Source organism: Trichosurus vulpecula, chromosome 3 (assembly GCF_011100635.1).
Source record: "Trichosurus vulpecula isolate mTriVul1 chromosome 3, mTriVul1.pri, whole genome shotgun sequence".
NCBI lineage: Eukaryota > Metazoa > Chordata > Mammalia > Diprotodontia > Phalangeridae > Trichosurus > Trichosurus vulpecula.
In genome coordinates this window covers 206185460-206209765 of record NC_050575.1, presented here as the reverse complement: position 1 = coordinate 206209765, position 24306 = coordinate 206185460, and the positions used below count along the sequence as shown (strand labels likewise).

The 24306-nt window shown below is 43.0% G+C and overlaps 2 protein-coding genes across 4 annotated transcripts in view; one reads left to right on the top strand and one right to left on the bottom strand.

The window, feature by feature from the left end:
• FER1L5 (fer-1 like family member 5) overlaps positions 1-11794 on the top strand; it is a 64219-nt gene extending 52425 nt beyond the window's left edge. Inside the window, exons 34-53 of the mRNA XM_036750532.1 lie at positions 55-159; positions 1633-1779; positions 1953-2115; positions 2696-2718; positions 3487-3531; positions 3945-4046; positions 5084-5203; positions 5975-6136; positions 6455-6546; positions 7159-7329; positions 7602-7747; positions 7997-8136; positions 8464-8552; positions 8892-8987; positions 9273-9414; positions 10363-10462; positions 10546-10739; positions 10926-11035; positions 11338-11485; positions 11648-11794. Of these exons, the coding sequence (XP_036606427.1) occupies positions 55-159; positions 1633-1779; positions 1953-2115; positions 2696-2718; positions 3487-3531; positions 3945-4046; positions 5084-5203; positions 5975-6136; positions 6455-6546; positions 7159-7329; positions 7602-7747; positions 7997-8136; positions 8464-8552; positions 8892-8987; positions 9273-9414; positions 10363-10462; positions 10546-10739; positions 10926-11035; positions 11338-11485; positions 11648-11794 (2442 nt within the window). The remainder of the gene's footprint in view (positions 1-54; positions 160-1632; positions 1780-1952; positions 2116-2695; positions 2719-3486; positions 3532-3944; positions 4047-5083; positions 5204-5974; positions 6137-6454; positions 6547-7158; positions 7330-7601; positions 7748-7996; positions 8137-8463; positions 8553-8891; positions 8988-9272; positions 9415-10362; positions 10463-10545; positions 10740-10925; positions 11036-11337; positions 11486-11647) is intronic.
• LMAN2L (lectin, mannose binding 2 like) overlaps positions 11195-24306 on the bottom strand; it is a 39805-nt gene continuing 26693 nt past the window's right edge. For all 3 annotated transcript variants that reach the window (XM_036750533.1, XM_036750534.1, XM_036750535.1), the window contains 4 exons: positions 23750-23911; positions 23514-23628; positions 15142-15261; positions 11195-14724 (listed from right to left, as the gene is read on the bottom strand). In XM_036750533.1, coding sequence (XP_036606428.1) covers positions 14582-14724; positions 15142-15261; positions 23514-23628; positions 23750-23911 — 540 coding nt within the window. In that variant the 3' untranslated portion in view covers positions 11195-14581. The remainder of the gene's footprint in view (positions 14725-15141; positions 15262-23513; positions 23629-23749; positions 23912-24306) is intronic.

Below are 24306 nucleotides of genomic sequence, written 5' to 3'. Positions count from 1 at the left end.
CATACCAAAAGAACTGGAAAGAGGCCTTACAGGTCTCTCTCCTTCACTTTTCAGATGGTCAGTAACCAGAAATCTCTACTCATGAGTATTCCCTGGAAGAATGGCTACTATACCCTCCCCAAAAGCATCCAGCCCTCTTTGAAGAAAACTGCTATTGAGGTAAAAGGACTGGGGGAGTAGGGGATGGGTGGTCCTGAAATATCTGTAGATACCCAGGAAAAAGGCTCATGATTCACCCCAGGCAGAAGTGATGAGGGAGCTTGGACTTTCCTTCTCTTCAAACACTCCTTTTGGCCTTCCTTATTCCTTGTCTCCACATTTCTTGGATTCCATCTGTTTGAAAGGAAGTAGAAGAGCTGAAATGGGGGAGAAGGGAAGGGAATGGAGATTCTAATGCTATCTTGCAGGATGTGGTGGCATTCGGTTCCACTTGAGTGTCAGAAGTTCAACAAGGTCTACCTTTCAAGAACCCACCAGCCTGTGTGCCTAGACACATGACAAGAGTGAAGAGAGTAATGTCTTCAGTGGGATCACTATACATTACTCATCTTCCTGAAATCTGTGGTCATACCAAACCAGCCTTCCTTCTGTTCCTCCTGTTTCTAGGTCTTTGCACTGGACACCACCTATGCCTAGAATGTACTCTCTTACCACCACTTCATAACCCTCACTTCCTTCAAGATTCACCTTAAGTACCACCTTCCACACACAAAACTTTTCCTAATCTCAACCACCTACTTTTTAAAATACAGATTTATTCTGAATAGATTTCTGTATAAAAATATCTCCTCCTCCAGAATGTAAGCTCCCCCAAGGCAGGAACTGTTGTATTTGGGGGTTAGCAGGGGAAGTGGTCTATCATCAGTGGGCACTTAATAAATGTTTGCTGATTGATAGACTGGAAGGCCCCTAGAAGAGGGACCATTTCTAATCCAGGACCTTTTGCATTGTTACTTTGGTATACCTGAATTTTACAATAGCACCTACTGGTTGAGGAGGAGGAAGGTGGAAGAATCTAATTATTAATCAAGAATTTATTGAGCACTACCAGTACCCAGCTCTATGCTAGGTACTGTGGAGGATAAGAGTGAAGTGTATGACATACTTCTGCCCCAAGGAGCTTGCAAACCAGGAGCAAAGTCCAAATTTAAACACATGAAATAGTCTGAACTTAGGCCCGTGAAATGGTTAGATGATAACACAAAAATGGAGATAACAGATTTGAAGATGTATAGGAGAGACACTAGGGCTATTAGGTCAGAGCAGGTAGAGCCATCACAGAAGGCTTCATGGAGGTGGCAGGGCTTGAGCTAGGCTGTGAAGGCGGAGATAAGGTGTGTGTTCAATGGGCCGCTTCTGGCAGTATTTCCACGAGCCTTGTTTTAGGACTTAATCTGTGTCTGTCTTTCCCTTCCCCACTCACATGAACTAAAACACACCCCTTTGATGTAAAGTTTTAATCTCTACTTTTCCCCAGCTCAATTTATGCTCCGTCTTCTGGTTTATATAAAGTTATATAAAGTTCCCAGAGCATGACAACCCTCCTATAAAAACATGGATCTGTTTCCTTACTCTAGTCTCCTAACACTACCCCCTTTCTTAGTTCTGTCCTATCCCTTCTTCCCCTGGCAGATCCTGGCTTGGGGGCTACGGAATATACAAAAAGCAAACTCTCCCTGGCTACTGGTGGAATGTGGTGGGGAAACTCTGAAGACAGCTCAGATCAAAGATTATCACTCCAACCCCAACTTTCCCCAGGCTGCCCTCCTACTCACTCTGGTAAGGAAGTAAGGGGAGGGGAAGGAAGGTGTCCTTATTATGAAATGGGAGAGAAGAGGGGAAGAACTCTGATATGGAACTGAGGACAGAGGCATGAAGGAAGATGAGCATAGGGATGATCAAAGTCTTAGGAATGGGCACCAATCCTCCTTATCTACTGCCTGGGTCCATAGTTCCTGCCTCAGGAGGAAGCATATGCCCCACCCCTGGTGCTGAAGGTGGTAGACCAGCAAAGCTTTGGCATCCAGATGGTAGTAGGCCAGGCCATTGTCTACTGCTTGCGTCCATATTTCTGTGACCCCTGGGCTGAAGACTATGTACCCCCACGCCTTCCTGGTATGAAACTTTCTACTTTTCTCTGATCTGCTTTCCCTCCACCCCATATTCCCCCTCCTGTTACCCTATCCCTCAATCTCCTCTCTGAAAGAAATTGGCTTATTTTGGGATATATGCCCCTCTACCTCTTCCCACTGCCCTTTTCTCTGCCCTGACCTCTCCTTAAAGTTCCTTCCCATTCCAGAATGGATCCTTAGGATTATAAAGTCATCCCCACTCCAGAATCAAAGAATGTCAGAGCTGGAAGACATCCTTCCATACCTGAAAAGGATTCTCTCTATAGCATACCTGATAGCTGGCCCCCAAGCTTTGCTTAAAGAACTAGTTCTAGTGAGGAGGAACCCACTATCTCCCCAAGCAGCCCAACCTACTTTTGACCAGTTCTAATCGTTGGGAAGCTTTTATCCTGACATCAAGCCTACGCTGCTCTATTTCTGCCTTCTGGGGCCAAGCAGAACAAGTCCCATCCTCTTTTTCCATTTGACAGTCCTCTATTTGCAGACAGCAATCTTGTTGGCCCCATTTGGTTAGTCTTCTCATTCCCAAGCTCAACATTCTCAATTCTACTTCTGCTCCATAGCCATACCCAAGAAGAAGAGAGCTGTGAGTGAAGGCCACGTTACCCCACTAAGTATTTCACCTTTCTCCCTAACCATCAGGAAAGCGGTCTTGGTTCCTCTTTTCCCAGGCACCCAAAACTTTCCCTCCCAAAAGTAGAGTGGTGTAGATTCAATAAAGTTTACCCACGTTCATATGGGAGGTGGGGTATGGTCTCATAAGAAATCAGAGCTCTTGGGTCCTAATCTAACTACTTCCATATGGGGAGGGAGGGAGGGAGGTATGGTCTAATGAGAAATCAGAGCTCTCGGGTCCTAATCCCAGACAATCCTTTGGACAAGTTGAGATAAGTCCATTCTCCTTCAAGGCTTCACCTTCCTCATGAATATTGAAAAATGGGCCTTCATTGTCACTACCACCCCCCAATTCCCATGGGGTCACAATGGCTAAAAAGCCAAAGCCTTTCCAGGCAGGAAGGAGAGGAAAACCTTAGGGAGAAGTGCAGAGAGGCAAGCCTTTGCTCCACCAGTCCCTTCCCTATTTCTTGAGACAGCATAGTATGGTGTCCCGGGGACTGAAGTTGGGAGTTAGGAAGACTTATTCAAATTCTGCCTCAAATACCTAGTAGGTGGCCAGCTCTGAGCAAGTCATTTAACCTCTCTGATCAGGCCTGTTTCCTTACCTATAAAATGGGGATAATAGCACCTCATAGGTGAGAAACTAAGAATGTATGTAAAGGGCTAAATAAATGTGAATTATTACAAAGGGGTGGCATTTTATCTCACCCCTTTCCTTTCCTTTTTCTCTCTCCAGTTCTTCGATTACAAGTACAGAAGGTCCAAGTTTAGCCACAGTGAGGTGACATGGATGAAGTCCCCGCCCTTAGGAACTCCTAATTAACCAGGGAACCCACCTCACGAGGGTGGGAACAGGCTGATTCCAGGAAGCTAAGTGTTGAGCGGTTCTAATTACTTCATCAAGAGAGCGAAGCTCTTGTTTGAGGAGGGCATGACATAGGCAGTCACAGGGTTGCATCTGGCCAATGAAGAGCCAGGCAGGAGATTCGAATTAGGAGTCAATAAAAGGACTGGTGTTTGTCTGAGTCCTTGTACTCTCCTGTATTCCATTCATTTATTCAGAACGAATAAATGTAAAATATAATTAAAACCTTCCAAAAGGGGGGGGGCGCTTCTAGGATTGATCCTGGCATAGGTTGGTGTGTTGGATGCCCCTGATAGCAATGCCAGCTTTAGATGTCCTTGCTCTGGTAGGAAGAGCATATGCATGAAGTCGATTGGTGGAGCAAGATGTTCTGGGCATCAGGAGAGAGCCCTAAGAAGTGGAACCACAAGAAAGACTACTATGCTCTAAAGGTGACCTTCACTCCATGTAGGGAGTCTTGTCCCAGCATTATTTCATGTGATTATGGGTCATAGCCTAGGATCAAAGATTTAGAGCTGGAAGGGACCTTAGAGGTCACTGAGTCTAATTCCCTCATTTTATAGATGAGGAAACCAAGGATGGGGTGGGGAGAGTGTGAACTTCCCCAAGGTCACACAGGTCTTTAAGTGGTAGAATTAGGTTTTAAATTCAGGGCCTCCAAAATCTATCACTTCCCAATGCAACATTCTTTTTGCTTTCCAAAATATGTGTGTGTATAGAAAGACAGATAGACAGACCAGGTGATTCCAAGTGAATCATAAACAGAACAAGATATAATTGTGCAAGACTAGGGTTAGCTCTCACTGTCAGTTCTGACAGCTTGTCTATCTACCTATAAATGATTCCCTCCTCCTTTGTTATTTAACTTTAGGACCAATACTTACTCATGGAATTTTGGCTCCTCTCACAAAGGAGATTCAGAGCTAGGAGGGATCTTAGAGGTCCTAGTAGTTTCTCTAAAGAACCAACAGAGGGGTGGAGTTTCCCTCAAGTCTGCTTTGTACCTTTCTTCAGGGTATCCAATTGGAGAAGAGGTCAGAGGCAGGCACATAACATGTAAAAAGACCCTAAGCTTTAAAACAGAATTAGAATCAGTGATCAGTTTCCCCATGCCTCCTTCCAAGTCAGTATTGGACAGGAGAATTCTTCAGTGTTTAGAGAGGGTCCTACATGGGGTGATTTGCCCTGGGCTTATGTGAATCTCCTAGACACAGCCCTGAAAGCTGATAGCTAAAGACAAGCTGGGATAGCAGAGGGAACTAGCAACTATGTCATCCTTGGGAAATGAAGGAAGAATGAATAGAGTTCAGGCCCCTGCCTAGAAGGGGTGTCTCACCTCCCACTGTGCCTTCTAAATCTTATTCCAACCTTTAATCTCGCAAACACACACACACACACACTCTCTCTCTCTCTCTCTCTCTCTCTCTCTCTCTCTCTCTCTCTCTCTCTCTCTCTCTCTCTACACCAGGTATATGACTGTGAGCTGGAAGCTATACCAGACTTCCAAGGCCTGCAGGACTTCTGCCAGACTTTCAACCTCTACAAGGGGCAGAAGACTGAAGATAGCCCCATCATGGGGGAATTCAAGGTGAGGTCGAACATTAGTCTATTTTGTGTCTACCCTCACTTAACCTTCCCCATTCTTTTATTTCTCCATTTTATAGTTTCCCTGACCCCAGAAAGTGATTTACGTTTCTCCACAAGATGATAGTTTAACCTCTCTGAAGAAAACAGCAGGGTGGGCAGAGGGAAGGAATAGATGAGTAGTTGGTAAGAATGGGGACATATGGGTATTCAGGCTGACCTAATCTGGACAGGTAGTGGGTACGGAGCACTGGATATAGAGTCAGAGGACCCAGGTTCAAATCCCAACTTTGCCTCCTAAGCTGTGACCTTGTCATGACCTCTCTGGGCTTCAGATTCTTCTATAAAATATGGTTGGGCTAGATGTCCCCTTCCAGCTCTGTATCTATAATCCTACAATGAGGACGCTTGTATTCTCAGTTCCATCCCATGACTATAGTCCTGCACACTTTCCTACAATGCTAAATTCAAGTTTCTAGAGAAAATAAAAGGCTATAGGAGCTGGAATGAATATATAGGATCTGAGACTGGTGATTATCCAAGAACTTCCATTGGTCCCCTCAAACCATTACCTCTCACCATGTGTCCTTGCTTAATCGCCATGGCTCAATCTACCATTACCTTCCCAGAATCATTCTGTCATAGCTGCCCCTTCGTTATCTTCCATATGGCTAGAGACCACTGCTCTTTGGGTGCCAATGAAGCTCAGACAGCAGACAGCATCTCTCCACTGAGGATCTGCTAGGCTATCACACCATGTCCTATCCCCCATCAGGGCCTTTTCCGGATCTATCCGCTTTCTGAGAATCCCAAACAACCCAGCCCTCCACGCCAGTTTCAGAATCTTCCTGAGAGAGAGAGTGGCCCGCAGCAGTGCCTTGTCCGAGTGTATGTAATACGGGCCATCGACCTGCAACCTAAGGACAACAATGGTTTGGTAATACCCAGTACCTCACCCGGAGTCTCCTGGGGTTCTGCCTTCTTCACTGCCATCCTCTCAGGGATCTAGTTCTCCTATTGGAGCCCCCATTACAGTCTACCTGTAGCCTACACACCTTCCTTTAGGGATCCCGTGATTCCAAATGACCCCACGGTCCTTCAGTCCTCCACTCCTGGTGAGCTGAATCCAGTCTTTTCCTCTCCTCCCCACTGGTTGTTTCTGATATAAGCTCCTATTCTTCAGTGTCCCCTTGATCTCCTAACCCGGGCTGATCAGCTCAACTCCATTTTTATGCCTCTGCCTCTGTACCACCAGTGTGACCCTTACGTGATCCTGAAACTGGGCAAGACAGTGCTAGGTAGCCGGCACCATTATAAGCCCAACACCCTGGATCCCATCTTTGGCATGTAAGCTTTCCTCTCTTCCTCCAAATGATCCAATCCTCTTCTAATAATACTGAGAGGCATTTTAAGTCCTTTTAGGGCTGGAACCTGCAACCAAAGGCCAACCCAGATTGGTCTTTTTATCTCCTACAATGTCTTGCACACAGCAGTAATTTAGTATTTGTCACTAACCCTAACCCTAAATTGGCTAATCAAGTTCTACTCTTCCCTATTGCCAAAACTAGCCTTTCCCAGGATTCAGAGATTACAGTCTGCCACTCCAAGTCAGTATGAAAAAAAAACTATTTGGGCCCTTATAGGCTACAAGTACAATGGCCACTGATTAAAGGGATGTCATGTCCTTTATATCAAGGATGTTCTCCATCTCTGATGACAGCAAGATGAGGGGGATTTAGGACTGATGTGCAGACTATCCTGTTAGTGACAAGATGCTGGCAAGGAATACTGGGGAAACTCTATTAGGAGCCCAGACACATGTTTAGCTGGGATAGTGGAGATGGAGTCCTTTCTAGAAGTAGGGTATACATAATAGATGACTTCTACAGATATTTTCCCATCCTGGGACTTAGAATTCTATAACCTTGAGTCTTCTCCACCCTCTCTCCCCACCCCCAGGATGTTTGAGCTGAACTGCACCATTCCTCTGGAGAAAGACCTAGAAATCACTCTTTTTGATTTTGACTTAATTTTACCTGATGACAAGATTGGATCCACAGTCATCGACCTGGAGAATCGGCTCTTGTCCAGCTTTGGCGCTCGTTGTGGGCTTCCCAAGTCCTACTGCCTGTGAGAGGGGGAGCTTGATCCCAGAATTCTGGGAAGGTTAAGGGAGGAATGACAAGCTCCAGACAACAGAGACACAGGGGGTGACTCCTGTTACTTCATGGCACAATCTCTACTGGGTCCCATTCACTGGAGCCCTGCACCTTGTGCTGGGCTGACCTATTAGGATGTCTCTACCTGTTACCATCCAATCCTTCAGGACCACATTCCCAAACAGCCCCGTGAGGTTCTAATCCTATTCTAACTTCTGATCCCTAAAACATTCACCTCCCCAGGTCAGGGCCCTTTCAGTGGAGGGACCAGCTAACCCCAAGTCATCTCCTGGAGCGCTATGCCCACAGGAAGGGGCTGCCTCCACCTGATTTCAGTACTGAGAATTGTATCACATTCAGTGGGAGGATCTTCAAGCTACATAACTTTGGTAAGGAACAGTACTTTCATTCCCAACCCTATCTAGCCCCTGAAGCCACCAGCACACAAGATGGGGATAGCCAAAAAGACAACCTGGAAAAATGGATCATTAATGGAACTTAAGCTTGCAAGGGCAAAGAAAGGTTCCCAATGCCCCCCCTTCCTGGGGGGAATAACTTCTATAGTTTCTAGACTTGTACAGGGAGGGCCGACTGTGTCAAGCCTAATCATTGTAATCTATTTGTTCCACACTTCCCAGAACAACATACTCCTCCTATTAAGTACTTAGGTTCTCCAAAAGAGCGCCTGGCACTGTACCTCTTGCAAGCTCAGGGACAGGTGCCTGAGCATGTGGAGACTCGAACTCTGTACTCAAACACCCAGCCAGGTATTGACCAGGTATGTGTTGAGGGTGGAGCTTGAATGTACACAGCCTATTTTATGGGAGAGGAAAGGATTAAATACAGGCATCAAGCAGGGGAGGGCAGACACTTCTATTGAGTAAATTTCTACTGTGTGGGGAGAACATTGATTCATGTACACACATACATGAGCAAATGTGTTTGTGTTCATGTACCTATAATCAGATGGGACTTCAGAGATGCCTTTCTTGACAGTACCATTTTTTAGGAACTCAACTCCAAAGGCTCTAAGACTTCTAAAAAGGCACGGACAGGCCAAAGGAACAAGGTGAATACCAACTAGCAATCCTATCTCTGGTTCTAGGGGAAGGTACAGCTGTGGGTGGACATCTTCCCCCTGCATCTTGGGCCTCCAGGACCTGCAGTCAACATCAGTCTTCGAGAGGCCAAAATGTGAGAGTTACCTTTCCCTCTACACACACTTGGCCAGAATAGCCAATTACATACTATATCACAAGCAATTTGGGGGTATTTTCTCTGCCCCTGATCCCACCTTTGGACACTGAATTTAAATGTCACCCCTCCACCCCAAAAATTTCTCACCACTATTGGTGATGTGTGGAGATATCCTCCACTAGACTTGACACCACTAGACTCAAAAAGTAGTATTCTACCTTGAAGCCAGGCTATCATAGGTTCTGCATGCTCTAATCTTGAGCCATTAAGAGAAACAGCTAGCCCCTCCCCATGGTCACAGCTCAGTAGCCTGGCCTCAGAATGCAGTGATCACAGGTATGAACTGCGCTGCATCATCTGGGAAACAAGAAATGTGGACCTGCAAGACGTCACTATAACTGGAGAGAGGATGAGTGATATCTACATCAAAGGGTGAGGGCATGAGGAGTGGGGAGGAAATGGGAAGAGGACCAAGAATTAAGCATGACTAAACATGTCCTAGACCCTCCAAGCTGGACCCCTCTCTCCTGAAGTTTCCTGGTCTCTCCCATACTACCTAGGTTCCTCCAATCCTAGAGATGAAACCTTGGCCCTTTTATCCATACCCAGCATTGAGTGGTACCCTTTTTACACAGGACCAACTTAGGGGGCCAATGGGTACATAGAGGAGGAAGGGTTGAGTGTATATGGACCTAGGATGGTGCATTTCGGTTATAGATGGATGCATGACATGGAGGACGACATGCAAAAGACAGATATCCACTATCGATCACTTACTGGGTCTGGGAATTTCAATTGGAGGTTCATCTTTACTTTTAACTACCTGCCCACAGAAGAGGTCTGCGTTCTAAGCAAGAAGGTAAGGAATAAAGATGCAGAAAGTGCAACTCTTTCTGGGTTCAGACAACGCATTCAGACAGGCAGGACATCTCCATCACCCAAACCCCAGTCATTCCTTGAAGACAAGGTCCGTGTACAGAATGTAGGAAAGTTGCTGAGAAGCAACTTCTCTTTTCAAGCTGCCCAAACCATCCCTTGCTCCCTCTCTCAGCAGAGGACCTCACCTCATTCTTGACTGAGAACAAGCACCATCTGCCATGAGTTCCTTCTTCTTTCCCACTCCACATCTCAAACCCCCTTAACATCCTCGTCCTCTTCCCAATGTGCTCACTATACTATCTCTAGTCTCTGATGAACAGATGGCTTTTCTCCTTGCCAAGGAATTGTAACCTTGATTCCATCCCTCCCCATCTCATCCCACATTGTCCCTGATAACATTCCTTTGCTCACCTTTCTTCATTTTCCCTATCTACTGGCTCCACCACTGCTTCCTACAAACACACCCAGGTCTCCTCCACTCTTCAAAAAAAAAACAAAACACCCTCACTTAATCCTACCAACTCCTCAAGCTATTATCCTATATCCTTCTTCCCTTTCAAAGCCAAATTCCTAGAAATATTCTGACTATTTTTATTGTCAGATGAAAGTACCCTCCTTTGCAAATATGGCTTCTTACTTCATTATTCCATTGAAACCATTCTGCAAAGTTACCTTAGATTTGTAAATTGCCAAGTCTGATGACTTTTTCTTAGCTCTTATTATTCTTGACTTCTCTCCAACATCTGACACTGTTAACCACACTCTTTTCCTTATTTACATATGTATGTCTGTGTTGTCTTCCCCAAAAGAATATAAGTTCCTTAAGCACAGAATGTGTTTCATTTTTGCCTTTCTAGTACCTTGCACAGTGCCTGGCACATAGCAAATGCTATACTTGCTGACTGAAGCAACTCTCATTTACATGTAGGAATTCATCTGGAGCTTGGACCCCACAGTGGAGAAGATCCCACCTCGACTTCTAATCCAGGTTTGGGACAACGACAAGTTCCTTTCTGATGACTTTTTAGGTAAGGGACTGAGTTAGGGCCTTGGAACCCTAAGGGCAAAGAAGATACTTTTTTTCTCTGATGGCCTTTCTCTCTGGTCTCAGGAATTCTAGAGCTAGATCTGTGTGAAATGCCAACCCCTGCCCGCAAGTCCCAAGAATGCACCCTCAGCATGATGGAAAACAAGCCCAAGTGGCCATTTAAGTTCCTCCACAAGCATGTCTCCCTCTTCAGGCAGAAAACTATCACTGGCTGGTGGCCTTGTCAGGTTCTGGATAATGGCAAATGGCGTTTGTCGGTAGGAGGCAGAGAGATATTCTGTTCAGTACACTGGGTGGGATATTAGGGCTATTGGGCTGTACTTTTAGTATCTTGTTTGCAAACAAGAAGAGACTAATTCTTTCCTTTCCCCCTCTCTGAGTCTTAGGAGATCTCAGATTCCTGGTAACTGATCTCATTAAGTCCCTACCACTACTGTTTCCAGGGCAAAGTGAAGATGACCCTGGAGGTGCTGACAAAGAAGGAGGCCGAAGAAAGACCGGCTGGTAAAGGCCGCTCTGAACCCAACCAATACCCTACACTTCATGCACCCGTGTAAGGATCACACAAAGAAAAGGCAAAAGCTCCCAAATACCTTTCCTCTCCTCTTCATCTTAAACTAATGGCCTAAGAACCTAGTACTACTGGGAGTCCTGACAGGCTTAGTGGGGAAAGAGAGAGCTTTTTGTTCATCACACAGAATAGACGGGCCAGTTAACACCAAGGACAGAGACAATTATTTTATACTTTAAAAAAATCCTCTTTACTCTAGGTTTCTTCTACCTGAAATTTCTTTTTCCCTTTTCTCCCTCACCCCCACCCCTGGCTTATTATGTATTTCCTGAATGGGGAGACAGACGACCAGAAACCTCATTCCTGTGGTTCCTATCACCTTGGCTCAGTGTGCGCTACATCCTTTGGCACCACTACCGCCGGAAATGTACACTCACCTTTGTGATGATGAGCATGTTGCTCTTGGTGCTAATCTTCATCTATTCTACTCCCGTAAGTGATGGGAAATAGTGGGGCAGGGAGGGAGAAACAAAATTACAGGGTCTTTGTCTTCCATCTATAATGGCTCCACAGGAACAATCCCTTAGTGACTGTCTTCCAGAGGGAAGGAGTCTACATGGCATTTTAATCTGACTCTGCTCCCATTCTTTGCAGAGCTATTTAGCTATGAAGTTGATCAAACCTGAGTTTCGGATAGCTGGACCTCTACCTGAAGAGTTTAAGGAAAGTCTCAGAAGGACACCAACAACCACCCCCAGAGGCTCTTCTACTCAAGTCTCACAGACTACAAACACAAGTTAACCACAAAAAATCCACCAACTACTTGGACATTTTTTCTGACCTCCCAGTCCCATGAAGGCAATTTACGCCCCTGTGGGACTTTACTGTCTACATGCCTCCTATCATCAAACCTTTATTGCTCTCATCATTGTGAAGCCCTGAGGTTTCTAGGTTATTAAAAAGAAAATCAAATTCGAAAATTTCCCCATGTCACTATCTATGGGCAGAGACTCAAAAATGGAGGGTAAATAGCCCAAGTGGTCCATAATTGGCCACTTTGGCCAAGAAACAAATTCCCTTAGGTAGGACAGAGCTGTGAGAAGAGTAAAGAGGAAATTCCTACCCAAATAAAAATGTCTGCTGCCAGAGGGTTTCATTATAAATTCAAGTTGTTCGAGGGTAAGGGGAGTGATAAAGTAGCAAATGCCAAGAAAAGATGAGTGGCAACTGGCATTCTTTGTGTGTGTAACTCTCACTCTTGACAGAGTCTGAAGGGTTCAAGTCTGCTTGTGGGAAAGAAAAAAGGCCTAAGTACTAAGAATAGGTACATTAGAGCTGCTATTGCTACCCCATTAAACTTTTACCCCAAAGAACTTTGCTTTCTTAAATCCCCAGCCAAAATAGGAGCTGAGCCTACAGAAAGCCCATTCCTGGCGCACACATATACATACAAAGGCCTATGCCAAATATCTCTCTGCCTTAGACAGTGTTCCAATTTAAAACAACCCACTTCTATGCTTTGCCGTGGGTGTCTCCCTCATTAATCTCCAATCAGGCTAAAAGGTAACAAAAAATGGTAAACTGGACACTTGGTTTCCCAACTAGTGACATCCAGTTAAACTCTACCTTCTTAAAGGCTATGTGTAATTAAAACTCTGGGCTAAAATTTGGACTCTAACCCCCATGGGGTAGGCATACCTTTGAGCAGGGTAAGGTTTCTGCTGTAGGAGAGAACCAGTACCTTGAGCAAACAGACTTCCACTGCAAGAGTACCATCTGTAACCCCAACAGGATGACAGTTCAGGCATACAGAGATACTATGTGTTACTGACAGGCGAAACCTCCAAACCAGCTAAGGCTAACCCTTCATAGCAGGCCTGCCCAACCTGGAAGAAACCAGGGCAGGAGGGAGCTGAAACCAAAAGTGCTTAAAAAGCTGCATAAACAAACTACTCTCAGGCTGGAAAAGGACTAGTACATGTAGCCAAACTCCAGATTCAGTCCCACCTGAGGTTTTATTAATAGGCTTCTGCTCCTAAGCTGTAGGATGGTGGCTTCATTTACCACCAGGGCTACTAGAAAACAACTCCAAGCAAAAAAGGGGCCAGGACTTGCAGATGAATTCCAGGCCCTTTCCTGTCCTGAGAGTACTTCTATATGGGACACATTCAGAGTCTCAGGCTCAAACCTCTCCCAAGACCCACCCCCAAGTGGAAAGGCACTGAGGCATGAACTCATCCTTTACCCCTGTTAGTCATTTTGAGAATTTCCTTTGTGATAGACATATATAGAACACTTTGAAGCCTTCAGTCCCTTTTTAGATTAGACTTTGGGCTACTAACCAAATTGGTCATGTCAATGACAAGGAGGCAGATGACTCCCTAGCAGACAAGATGGCAGAGAAAGGTTTACAGAGAACACTTCTCCTGAAAATAGTTAAACCTCCTCTAAGAAGAGATGGAGGGGGCTCAACATTCCTAGGAGCAGCTTTTGTTTCTCCCAATAAGGAGGCCAAATAATCTTCCATAAAGAGAAACCTAGCCTGGGCTGTGGGAGGAAGCCTTCATACTTTCTGACACTGATGGCAAGATTCAAGCAATCGCCATAAACCCAAAACATGAAACTTAGCAGCTCCGGCAAATCCTTGAGCAAGTGTCAGGAGAGACTAATAGGAGCTGCTGGGCCCTTTTATACTCTTAGGGGGAAAATATCTTGAATTCCAGGCAGATCATTTACACAACGACCACTTCCCAGCAAAAATGCTCAAGGTATTACAGGTAGATGGCTGGGAGGCTCACTGACAGACCAACAGGTAAACTCAAGAAAGACCCATAATCACAGAATAGGGGATGGAAGATTGAGGTAAAGCTGCACTGAAACAAAATGCTCAACCTCCTGATCCTTAGGGAAATGTCAATGAAAAGCCGTTCTTTCTTGCAGCTCCAGACTTCCAGCCATCCACACAGATAGGGCAATGCAGTCTGCTTCCAGCTGGAAAAGAACTTCAGAGGAAGGAAAGAGGGGACATGGGGGGGGGGGGGGAGCAGGGAGGGACAAGGGAAGAGTCATTTATTTCTAGGAAAATCTTACTGCAAAAAAGTCTGAGACATAGTAAAGATCAGTGAATGAATGGCTGGAAGTACCAAGGAGTTACTGATTTCTAGGAAGAAATCTCAGTGCTTTGGGGATGTAGAAACTGCAGTACAATTCCCCTTTTGCTTTGGCCTTCAAGGTATCCTGTGCTATAAAATTTTGACCTGTGATTTTGATTTCACCAAAAAACCCAAAGAGTGCATACTCCCCACACTTCTTGGCTCCCAGCTGGTAGGACCTCAAGGAAAGGCACATCGCAGCAGCACAGTCCCCATTATGAATGGGGTTCCTGTCTCAGAGTTAGATGTTCCCACAGATTCCTATGGGAATGAGAGGCAGTGTCCCTAGGTTTGAAGCTCCAGTTACAAAACAGAGTCAAGGGCTCTGATGTCTGAGACGGGAGAAGTCCTCCTTCTGGGCTGCATGTTGGGGGCCAGTGCTTCTTCTCACCCAGTGCCTAAGGGTTGTAGCCACAGTGGCGGCAGCCACGAGAGCTCAGTAGAAACGCTTTCGACTCTGGTCCTGCCATTTGTTGTAGACAATGATGCCGATGACAAGAGCAAACACAGCAGCCACCAGAGAGAAGAAGACAATAAGGAAGAGGGCCAGGCCACTTAAGGGCTCCATTGGGAGTGTCACTGAGGAATCACAAGCAAGAGAGAACTCAGTCAGAAAAAGTACAGTGGGGACAACTCAGCCAAGTAGCAGTAAGGGCACTGAGCTATTACTCTCATCTCTGAGCTTGTCCTGAGAATCCATGGTCCAGGTTCTCCTCTTCTAGGCACCTCCATCTCCCCTCCTAGGAACAAAAATAACCACCCCAGCCCCTCTTTACTGCCTAGAGTGGCACCATAAAGATGAACTAGACAGTACTTATGAAGTATTCCAGTTTTCTTAGAAGGAAACCAGCCTTGGAATAAATGCAGAAAGGAGAAAAGCTGAAAACCTGCAGGTGCTGCTGGGTTGGGAAGGAACTTGAGCTCTCCCATCTTCGGATCCCCACGTATTTTAACCCCTCTTCTCCCACAACATGACAATTTCCCTCCTTTCCTTACCCTCAGGCAGCTTCATATTGTCCACTGAGGGCAGAAATACATCTCGGTGCAGCTTTTCCTCTTCTGGAGTTCGCTCTACCGTCAGCTCAAAAAGTTTCAGGGAGATGATATCATGGTTATCTAGTGAAGGAAGAACAAGAGGATCCAGGTCATTTCAAAGAAGATAAGAGAAAGAAGGCACACACAAAAAAATTAACTCCCAGAATAAGTCATGCTTTAAGAGGCCTGCTGCTAAGTCTTTAATATAACGGTTAAAAGGTAATGTTGCCTTTGGTGAGACGACCCTTATAGGCAACTTTCTTGTGGCCCCATAGTAGTAGGACGGATCCCATTAAAATCTGGAATTCCTGACATATCAATAACTGAGAGGACTCCCACTGTTGCTATAGCTGGAAGAGGCATCAGTGAGGATAAAAGCCCCTTGACCTGTTGGAGCTAAAAGTCTAGACTGCAAAACAGTATGAAAAAACTACGCTACCAGACGTCAAACAATACTAAACACATTAATCATCAAAATTATTTGATACTGGTTAAAAACTAGAGGGGTCAATCAATGGAACAGATTAGGTCCACAACATACAAGAAGTAAACAGACCTCACAACCAAGTGTCCCATAAACTTGAAGACCCCAGCTACTGGGTAAGGACTCACTATTAGACAAAAACTACTGGGAAAACTAGAAAGCAGTCTGGCAGAAATAATATCTGTATCAACACCTCTAGAGCCTCCAAATGGCCATATGACCTAGATGGAAAAGAAATTATTCTTTGAATTTTAGGGGACGGAAATAATCCATGAATAAACAAGGCCACAGAAAGGCTCAAGGAAGACAAAATGGAAACTGCAGCAAAAGTAAGAAGGGAAACAAGATTCTATGAACGGATGCGAAGAGAAGTGTACAGAACAACAACAACAACACAAAGGCAAACTTTGAGACTTAAGAACCCTGATCAATGATGCAACAACCAACCACAATTCCAGAGAAACAATGATAGAGCTGTACTTAAGGTGCAGGATGAAACACACAGTTTTAGACATGACCAACATGAAAATCTGTTACTATGTATATTTGTTACAATGGCTTTCTTTTTCTTTTTTCCAAAAGGGCAGGGAGAGAAAATAAATTTTATTAATTGAAAATAAAAACAATACCTAGGGAAATGCTCCTAAAAGAATTCTGACACCAAGAGCTGGTACAGCTGAGTAAGAAGCCAACAGTTCAGCCTTTCTGGTGGCTTCTAATAACCCCCTGCATGATAAAGCATCAATGGAAGAGAGAGGTGCTTCTCCAAGTAGCGATGTGTTGAGGGATTAAGGTAAAAACCAATTCAACAAGATCACTCTCACTGTCAAACTTAGGACAAGTCTCACTAGGATAAATAAAATAAACAGAAAACTTCTACTCTGATATTTCTACCAACTGGGAACAGCATCTGGTAGTAAATCTATACAAGCAGGGCCAAGTAAAGTGTATGGAGGCTGAAAGACCAATGTACTACAAGAGAATAGAACCACGAGTAAAGCTGCAACATTAACTCTAGCTACACAGGTGTCTTAACAGCATCCTAGGGCCAAAACTAAAGGTTTCAGAACTGAGAAACTAGACCTCCTACACTATTGTGTTTAAGCATCCATAGCCAATGAGATGCCAACAATGAGTAAAGGTTTAAACTATAAGAGATCCAAGGAGAGTCTACTGTTCCAGAATACTCCTAGAACATATGAATGTAGCCAGCAGACATAGTCTGAAAAACTATCAGAGGAGCAGCCCAGAAAGTACTGGACTGAGACTGGACTAAGGCCTAATACAATCAGCACTCGATAGCATCAACCCAAGCCTCTCAGCTAGCCATAAACTTAACAATAATGTACTGAGCATTAAAGTAGAATAAGACTCCTCTGGCTTTTAAAACCATTCAGAACCTAGCCCTAACTTATCTTTATAGCCTCCTAATGCATTACTCTTCCACTTTAGTTCTCCATAGTCCAGTCAAACTAGCCTTCCCTGTTCCTCACACCAAGCATTCCAACGCCTGCCTTTGTATCAGTTGTGCCTCAGGCTTGGCATATTCTCCCTCCTCACTTTTGCCTTATGGGATCCATCACTTCCTTCAAGAGTCAGAGTCATCCTGCCAATTACTATTGCTCTCTCTTTTTTTTTGGAGGGGGGAAGGCAGGGCAATTGGGGTTAAGTGACTTGCCCAAGGTCACACAACTAGTGTCTGAGGACAGATTTGAACTCAGGTCCTCCTGCTCTAACTAGCTGCCCCTGCTCTCTCTCACTACGTTGGTTTTATTCTAAATACTTTTATTCTGAATACATGCACACGTGCGTGCGCACACACACACACACACACACATACACGTTTTCTCCCTCAATAGAATATAAACTCTTTAAGAGCAAGGACTATTTTACTTTTTATCTTTGAACCTCCACAGCCTAGCACAATGCCAGGCAACAAAAGGTGTTTGACAAACGTTCAACTGATTACTGGCTTTTGCCATGCTCCAGAAGGATTCCAGTAAGCAGGAGAGAATTCCGAGGAGGGCAATCAGAATAGTGAAAGACCTTGAGTCCATGTCAAGAGCATCTGGTGAAAGAACTGGTGAAAGATGTTTAGTCAAAAAAGAGAAGACTCAAGAAGGACATGATAATTGTCTCCAAGTGGAGAAGAGAAATCAGACTTGTTCATCTTGGCCCCAGAGAGCAACCATGTATAGAAGTGATAAAGAAGCAGATAGATTTAATATGAAGAAAAACTTCCTAACAATTAGAACTATACAAAAGTGAACTACCTGGGAGGTAGTTATCTCTCTCATTAGAGATCATCAAGGAAAAGCTTCATGACCACTTGTCAGGTATGTTAAAGGAGATACTCCTTTTCATGTATGGGTTGGGTGCTAAGGTCCCTTCCAACTCAAAAATTCTAAGATTCTATCCTCAAGGAGCTTATAATCAAGTTGGGGAAAAGAAGCTAACATAACAAGGAACAAATCAAAGCTAAGTGTTAAAAATGTGTGGTATTCTAAAAGTGTTTACTGTCCATTTACAGTGCTTATCCAAGATATATTTATACTAATAACTCAATGGACTACCTATCCAATTATATCTCGTATTCCAGAAAATAGGCATTTTCCATCCATTTAGTTTTTCTATGTGGATTGTTAGGTCATTCTCTTTTGAGTGGCCAAGAACCTCAGCAAGAAATCCCTATGGTTTTCTGGGATTTAAAATACTACTAAAAAAAGAAAAGAAAAAGAAAGGCCTTATACAGAAGGCAGTACCTGAGCTGTGCTTTGTAAGGAAATTGGGGTTTCTACAATTTACATGTGAGTGGGGACACTGTGAAAGACATCCTCTACAAGAGAGGTGTCAATCTGAGGCAGTGCAGTTGAACTAGATTAAAATGTTATTAAGAAATATAACAAAATAAATAAAAATACAGTACAACATAGATAATGCTACTTTGTGGTTTTCTAAGTCAATATGCTAGCCACAGAGATTTGTTTCTATTTAAGTTTGAAACCACTGCTCTAGAATAAGGGTTCTTAAGTGGGGGTCTGTGAACTTGAACTTTACTTTAAAAAAATTTTTTTAATAACTATATTTTAATATAATTGGCTTCCATTATAATTCTAATGCATTTTATTTTATGCCTTTAAAGACCTTTCTGGGGGCAGCTAGGCGGCGCAGTGAGTAGAGCACCGGCCCTGGAGTCAGGAGGACCTCAGTTCAAATCCAGCCTCAGACACTTGACATACTTACTAGCTGTGAGACCTTGGACAAGTCATTTAACCCCAATTGCCCTGCCTTCCCTCCTCCAAAAAAAAAAAAAAGGGGTCCATAGCAAAAAAACTGTAAGAGCCCCTGCTCTACAATCATGGTGAATACCTCATTGAAAAATACATGTCCTGACTGCACATGCACAACATATCAAATTGCTTGCCTTCTCAATTGGGGGGAGGGGGGAGCAGGGGAAGGAGGCAGAAAATTTGGAACTAAAAATTTTTTTAAATGAATGTTAAAAATTGTTTTATAGGTAATTGGGAGAAAAATATTAAATTTAAAAAATAGAAAATAGAAAAGTACATGTCCCTTTTTATTTGATGATGTTAGAACAAAGTTGTCTCAATGGTTGCATCTATCAAAGAAGCTTGCATGATGTTATATGCATGGGACACACATTGTTAGAGGAGTGTCTGTAAGGTTGCATTTTACTTTACAGAATAAGATGCCTTTTTGAAAAATTATCAAATAATATCTACAGAGGGACGTCCATTCCTTTCAGTCAAATGTGTAACTGTGAACTCATGATCCACTATAGAAAACAGTTTGCAAAAGCCTCTGGTTGCCTTTTCATATTTTCTTCAAGGACACCCTCAATACATACGTAGATCATTCTCATGAACAGTTCTGTAAATCTGATATCAGGCATTTGGTTTGTGAGTTATTGATATCTTCTAAATCATTTTTTCAATATGTGATTTTTTCCAATCATTCAGTATTTTCTTTCATGTATCTTATAAAACTGATACTTTGAAAACTGGATTGCCTCAACCCAAAATGATTATTTTCTGACTCTACATGGTCTGGTCCAGCTGTTCTTCCTATCTTTATCTTCTTTAGTGTCATTCCCATTTCTTCACATATTATATGAGGACTGAAGTGGTAGACTCTAAATATGGTGAAACCATTATCACTGAAGATAGAAAATAGTTTGTTAGAGAAATTCTAGCAGGTCTGTTCCATTTTTCATTTGTTTGTCTTCCTTCCAGTTTCATCTGGCATGGTTTGGTTTAGATAGGCTACATGCCAAGCTTTCTATAGATCTGCTTTTCTCTCCTTTGCTCATCTCAATGATTTGTGATGATATTACAATTTTCCTCTGCTCTATTACACAACATTTTATGAGTTTAAATACTAAACCAGTGATACTATGGCTGCCACATCTCCACTTGGCAAGGAGATCAAATGTGTTTATTAGTTTGTTTGTTTGTTTGTTTTTCGGAGGGGGGAAAGCAGGGCAATTGGGGTTACGTGATTTGCCCAAGGTCACACAGCTAGTATGTGTATCAAGTGTCTGAGGCTGGATTTGAACTCAGGTCCTCCTGATTCCAGGGTTGATGCTCTACTCACTGTGCCACCTAGCTGCCCCAAATGTGTTTATTAGTTAAAAGTGATTTCTGGGCTTTTTGGGCATCCTTCTTATGGTAATTGCTTTATGTTAGCTATACTGTAGAAAATGATAATTAAGATAACCTCTTTTTCAGCATCAAGTCTATTTTGAATAGGTCAGGTTGTAGCTACTGTATCACACATATAGTGTCTTTTTCCTCACCTTCACAGTATCTTCCAATTTGGCATTAACTTTGACTTTTGTTCCAACTAGTAGATCATCTGACTGTACACTGAGATATGATTTAGAAATGACACATTAGTAACCACTGATTTCTTGTATATTAAGACAGGCAATTTCTTTGGGGGGGGATGTTGTTCAATACTCACAAAAACTAGCTCCTCTGGGTTTCTGACTAGCTAGACTAGGCTTTTTTATTTCTTAACACTGAACCATTTAAAAAATTTTCACAATCTCCCTTATACCCACCTTGCAATGAAGGTAGCAAATATTAGAATGTATGTTGAACTTTGAAGAATATTGTCAAGCTCATAGAACTTCTTTGCTTCTTCATTGTTTGGATCAAAAGTTAAACTAGTTATCTCCATATTGGTCGTTTTTGCTTATGTTTAACAATAGAATTGAAAGGCAAGATAACCAAATGTCTCCATGAAAAAATGTTTCTTGTCACTTTAGAATATGCAAGGAAACCAACTTTTTTATTTGTGTCTTCAGAGAGGCAGCTGGTGGCCCAGTGGATAGGAGATGGGGCCTGGAGTCAGGAAGACCTAAGTTCAAATTCAGCCTCAGACACTTATTAGCTGTGTGACCTTGGGCAAGTTACTTAACTTCTGCCTGCCTCAGTTTCCTCATCCGTAAAACAGGGATAATAATAGTACCTACCTCTCAGGGTTGTTGTGGGGATCAAATGAGAGAATAATTGTAAAGTGCTTATCACAGTGCCTGGCACATTGCAAATGCTACATAAACATTAGCTATCATTAGTATTCAAAAAGTATCTGTTGTCCTTCTTTCCATTTAGATGAGAATTCCTTTTGTCTTCTGGTTCCACTTATAATGAAAATGTCAATTACAATATGGTTTGGTTCCTCCAGTAACACACCAATTTGTTTATCACTGTCCAGTGATTTCATATTTAAAGCAGGAATGGTTAATTTTTATATGATCATTTAAAAATTATGTTATTGTTGCCATCCTCTGTCCCCTTCTGTTTTTTTCTCTATTGTTATCACTGCTGGATGAGAGCTACAGAGGACTGATGGCCATTTAAAATTTTTTCTTTGTTCCATGGGCTGCCGTGATCAATATAATGTATTTACTGTATTTACTCAGGCTAGTCCCCCCCAGTCTGTTGTCAAAATCATACCTGAAGGCTTTCTGGGTTGGCAGAACTTTCCCAAACATGTGCTCCAGTAACAGTAATATTGCATTGATGATCAACTGTGAAAGACTTAACTACTGATCAAGATAATGATCCACAAAAATTCTGAAGGACTCATGATAAAAAATGCTGTCCACCTCCAGAGAGAGGTTCAATCGATGTATTCAATCTAAGTGCAGATTGAAGGATATTTTTTTTCCTCATTTCTATTTCTGGAAACATGGCTAATGTGGAAATGTTTTGAATGACTTCATATTTATAATGAATATCATATTTTTTCCTTCTTAATGGGTGGGAGAGGGAGAGAATCTGAAATTGAAAATAAAATTTTAAAAAACAAAAAAAGAACCTATGCTCCACAGACATAGCCTTTGACAACCCAGCATCACTCTCATGTCTATAACAGGCATCAAAGCAGGACCTTCTTGAAGCTAAGAAGGAAGAGGAAGATGTGCACATAAAAAAATAAACAGAACATGGAACTATGGACTAAATGAAGAAGGAGGAGGAAAAAGAGAAGAAGGAGAAGAAAGAGAAAGAGAAGGAGGAGGAGGAGGAGGACGAGAAAAACACAGAAATAACAGGAGAACCAGGAAAGTTTCATACCACATAAACCAAAGGAGAAGATTTCTAGGAAAAGTCTATACTGAATGAATACAAATATTAGATTCTTCATGTAGTTACAAAAAAGGAACACACATAAAAGTCTGAGAAAGATAATTTTATGAAAAATAACAGGTCAACAGTTGGAAGCACTGTAGAGTAGTTAAGAAGGATGCATAGGCTGAGAAAAAAAGCACTGAAACTGGAACAAAGGTCATCATCCATCTTTAAGACAGCAGTGTCAGTAGAATGGCAGAAACAAAATCCAGACTAGACTACAGAAGTCACAATGAAAATGAATAGACAGCAAGCAGAGATAGAAGGGGTGGACATATTCAAACAGTACAAAGAAAGAGAGAAAGGAGAGAATGAACATTAATTAGCATGGATAGTAAGATCAAGTAAGTCTTTTTTTGAGGAGACCTGAATACATTTGAAGGTAGAAGAAAGAAAACCTTTGAGGAAGGAGATATTAAAGAGATAGTTGTAGGAGAGAAGGCCTAAAGGAACTATGGAGGAATAGGTTCAAAGTATAGACAGAGAGGTAAATTTTAATATGGAAAGACCATTCTCTTTTACACAACCAACCTGATCTACCAAATATTCCTTTACCAGGAATAATGCAAACGAGGCCAAGTTTCTTAGCCTCTCCAGAATGGACAACACTCTTGCAGGCCTTAGGGACCAGAGTCACCTAAAATTGAACTGGCCTCTGGATACAGGAAAGCAAGAAGGAGGAAGATACCTTTCTGTATTTGCCTTCCCAAATCATACACAAATTTGGACCCTCTTAGAAATCTCACCAAGTGATGTACTGTGAATAACTTAGCTATTCTCAGTAATATGATCCAAGACAATTCTGAAGGCCTTTCTATAAAGAAAGGTTGTATCCATCTCCAGAGACAGAAATGGTAGTATCTGAATGCAGACTGAAGATATTTTTTCTTCACTTTATTTTTCTTAGTGGGTTTTTTTTTGGTCTGTGTTTTCTTTGACAGCATGACTTAAAGGGAAATGTGTTTTGCATGACTACACATATATAACCTATGTCAAATTGCTTGCCTTCTCAATGTGGGAGGAGGGAAGGGAGAGGGAGAATTTGGAACTCAAAATCTGAAAAAAGAATGTTAAAATTGTTTTTACATGTAACTGGGGAAAAAATATTAAATTTTTTAGAAAAAGAATCTCATCAAGGGCTAGGTATGCATATATGACCCAAATTTAGGTAGAAAAGAACGCCTGTGATGTACCTGAGAGATCCCCAGTGACAGAAGAGGTGCCAAAGAAGTAGCCCCGAGGTAGGCGGACTCCAGGCACATCAATGCAGTCCCTCCATTCGTGTTTGCCATCAATATCCAACATAATCTAGAAAAAGACAAAGGGATGAACTGAGGGCCCTGCCATAAAAAAAAAAAACGTAGAGAAAGAAGAGATATAGCCCACACTTACTTTCTCCAAAGCCAACCTGTCAGGGACGGGGACTCACCGTCAGGCGCCTCTTGACATAGCGAATCACCAGGAAAGTATCATGGTTGAGATTTCGAACCATGGCTGTGCAGCCACCCAATTCTGTGGGCCTCCCATCCCGCTCATGGTCATAGCTGAGGGAGCCATTGCTCACCATGGCTGAGACATATGGGAACACCCGCTGGAGAAACAATGGGGGAAAGAGAAGACCACATTGGCAGAGATCCTTAAGGAATACATAGAGGCACATGTGTGAAGTAAACACCCAGAGTAATGGGAAATGGAGATACAAGCAGCAGGAGCCATACAACCTCGAAGCAAACAAGAGAGGGTATCATCATAATCAACTTCCCCATTCCCATGCTTAGGCAGCCAATCAAGGTACAAACTCCTGCTCTGAGAGGGAAAGGTCACCCGACTTCATGGCACTAACTTCAACCTGTCCCCAAAATGGGACAGATTTGAACTGATGACAGAGAAGCTCCAAATCCTCAATTCTACCAGAGTCCTCCATTGGAAAAACCACTTCAGCCAACATTGCTTTGTGTACTTTTTAATGCTAACCTGCTGTGTCTT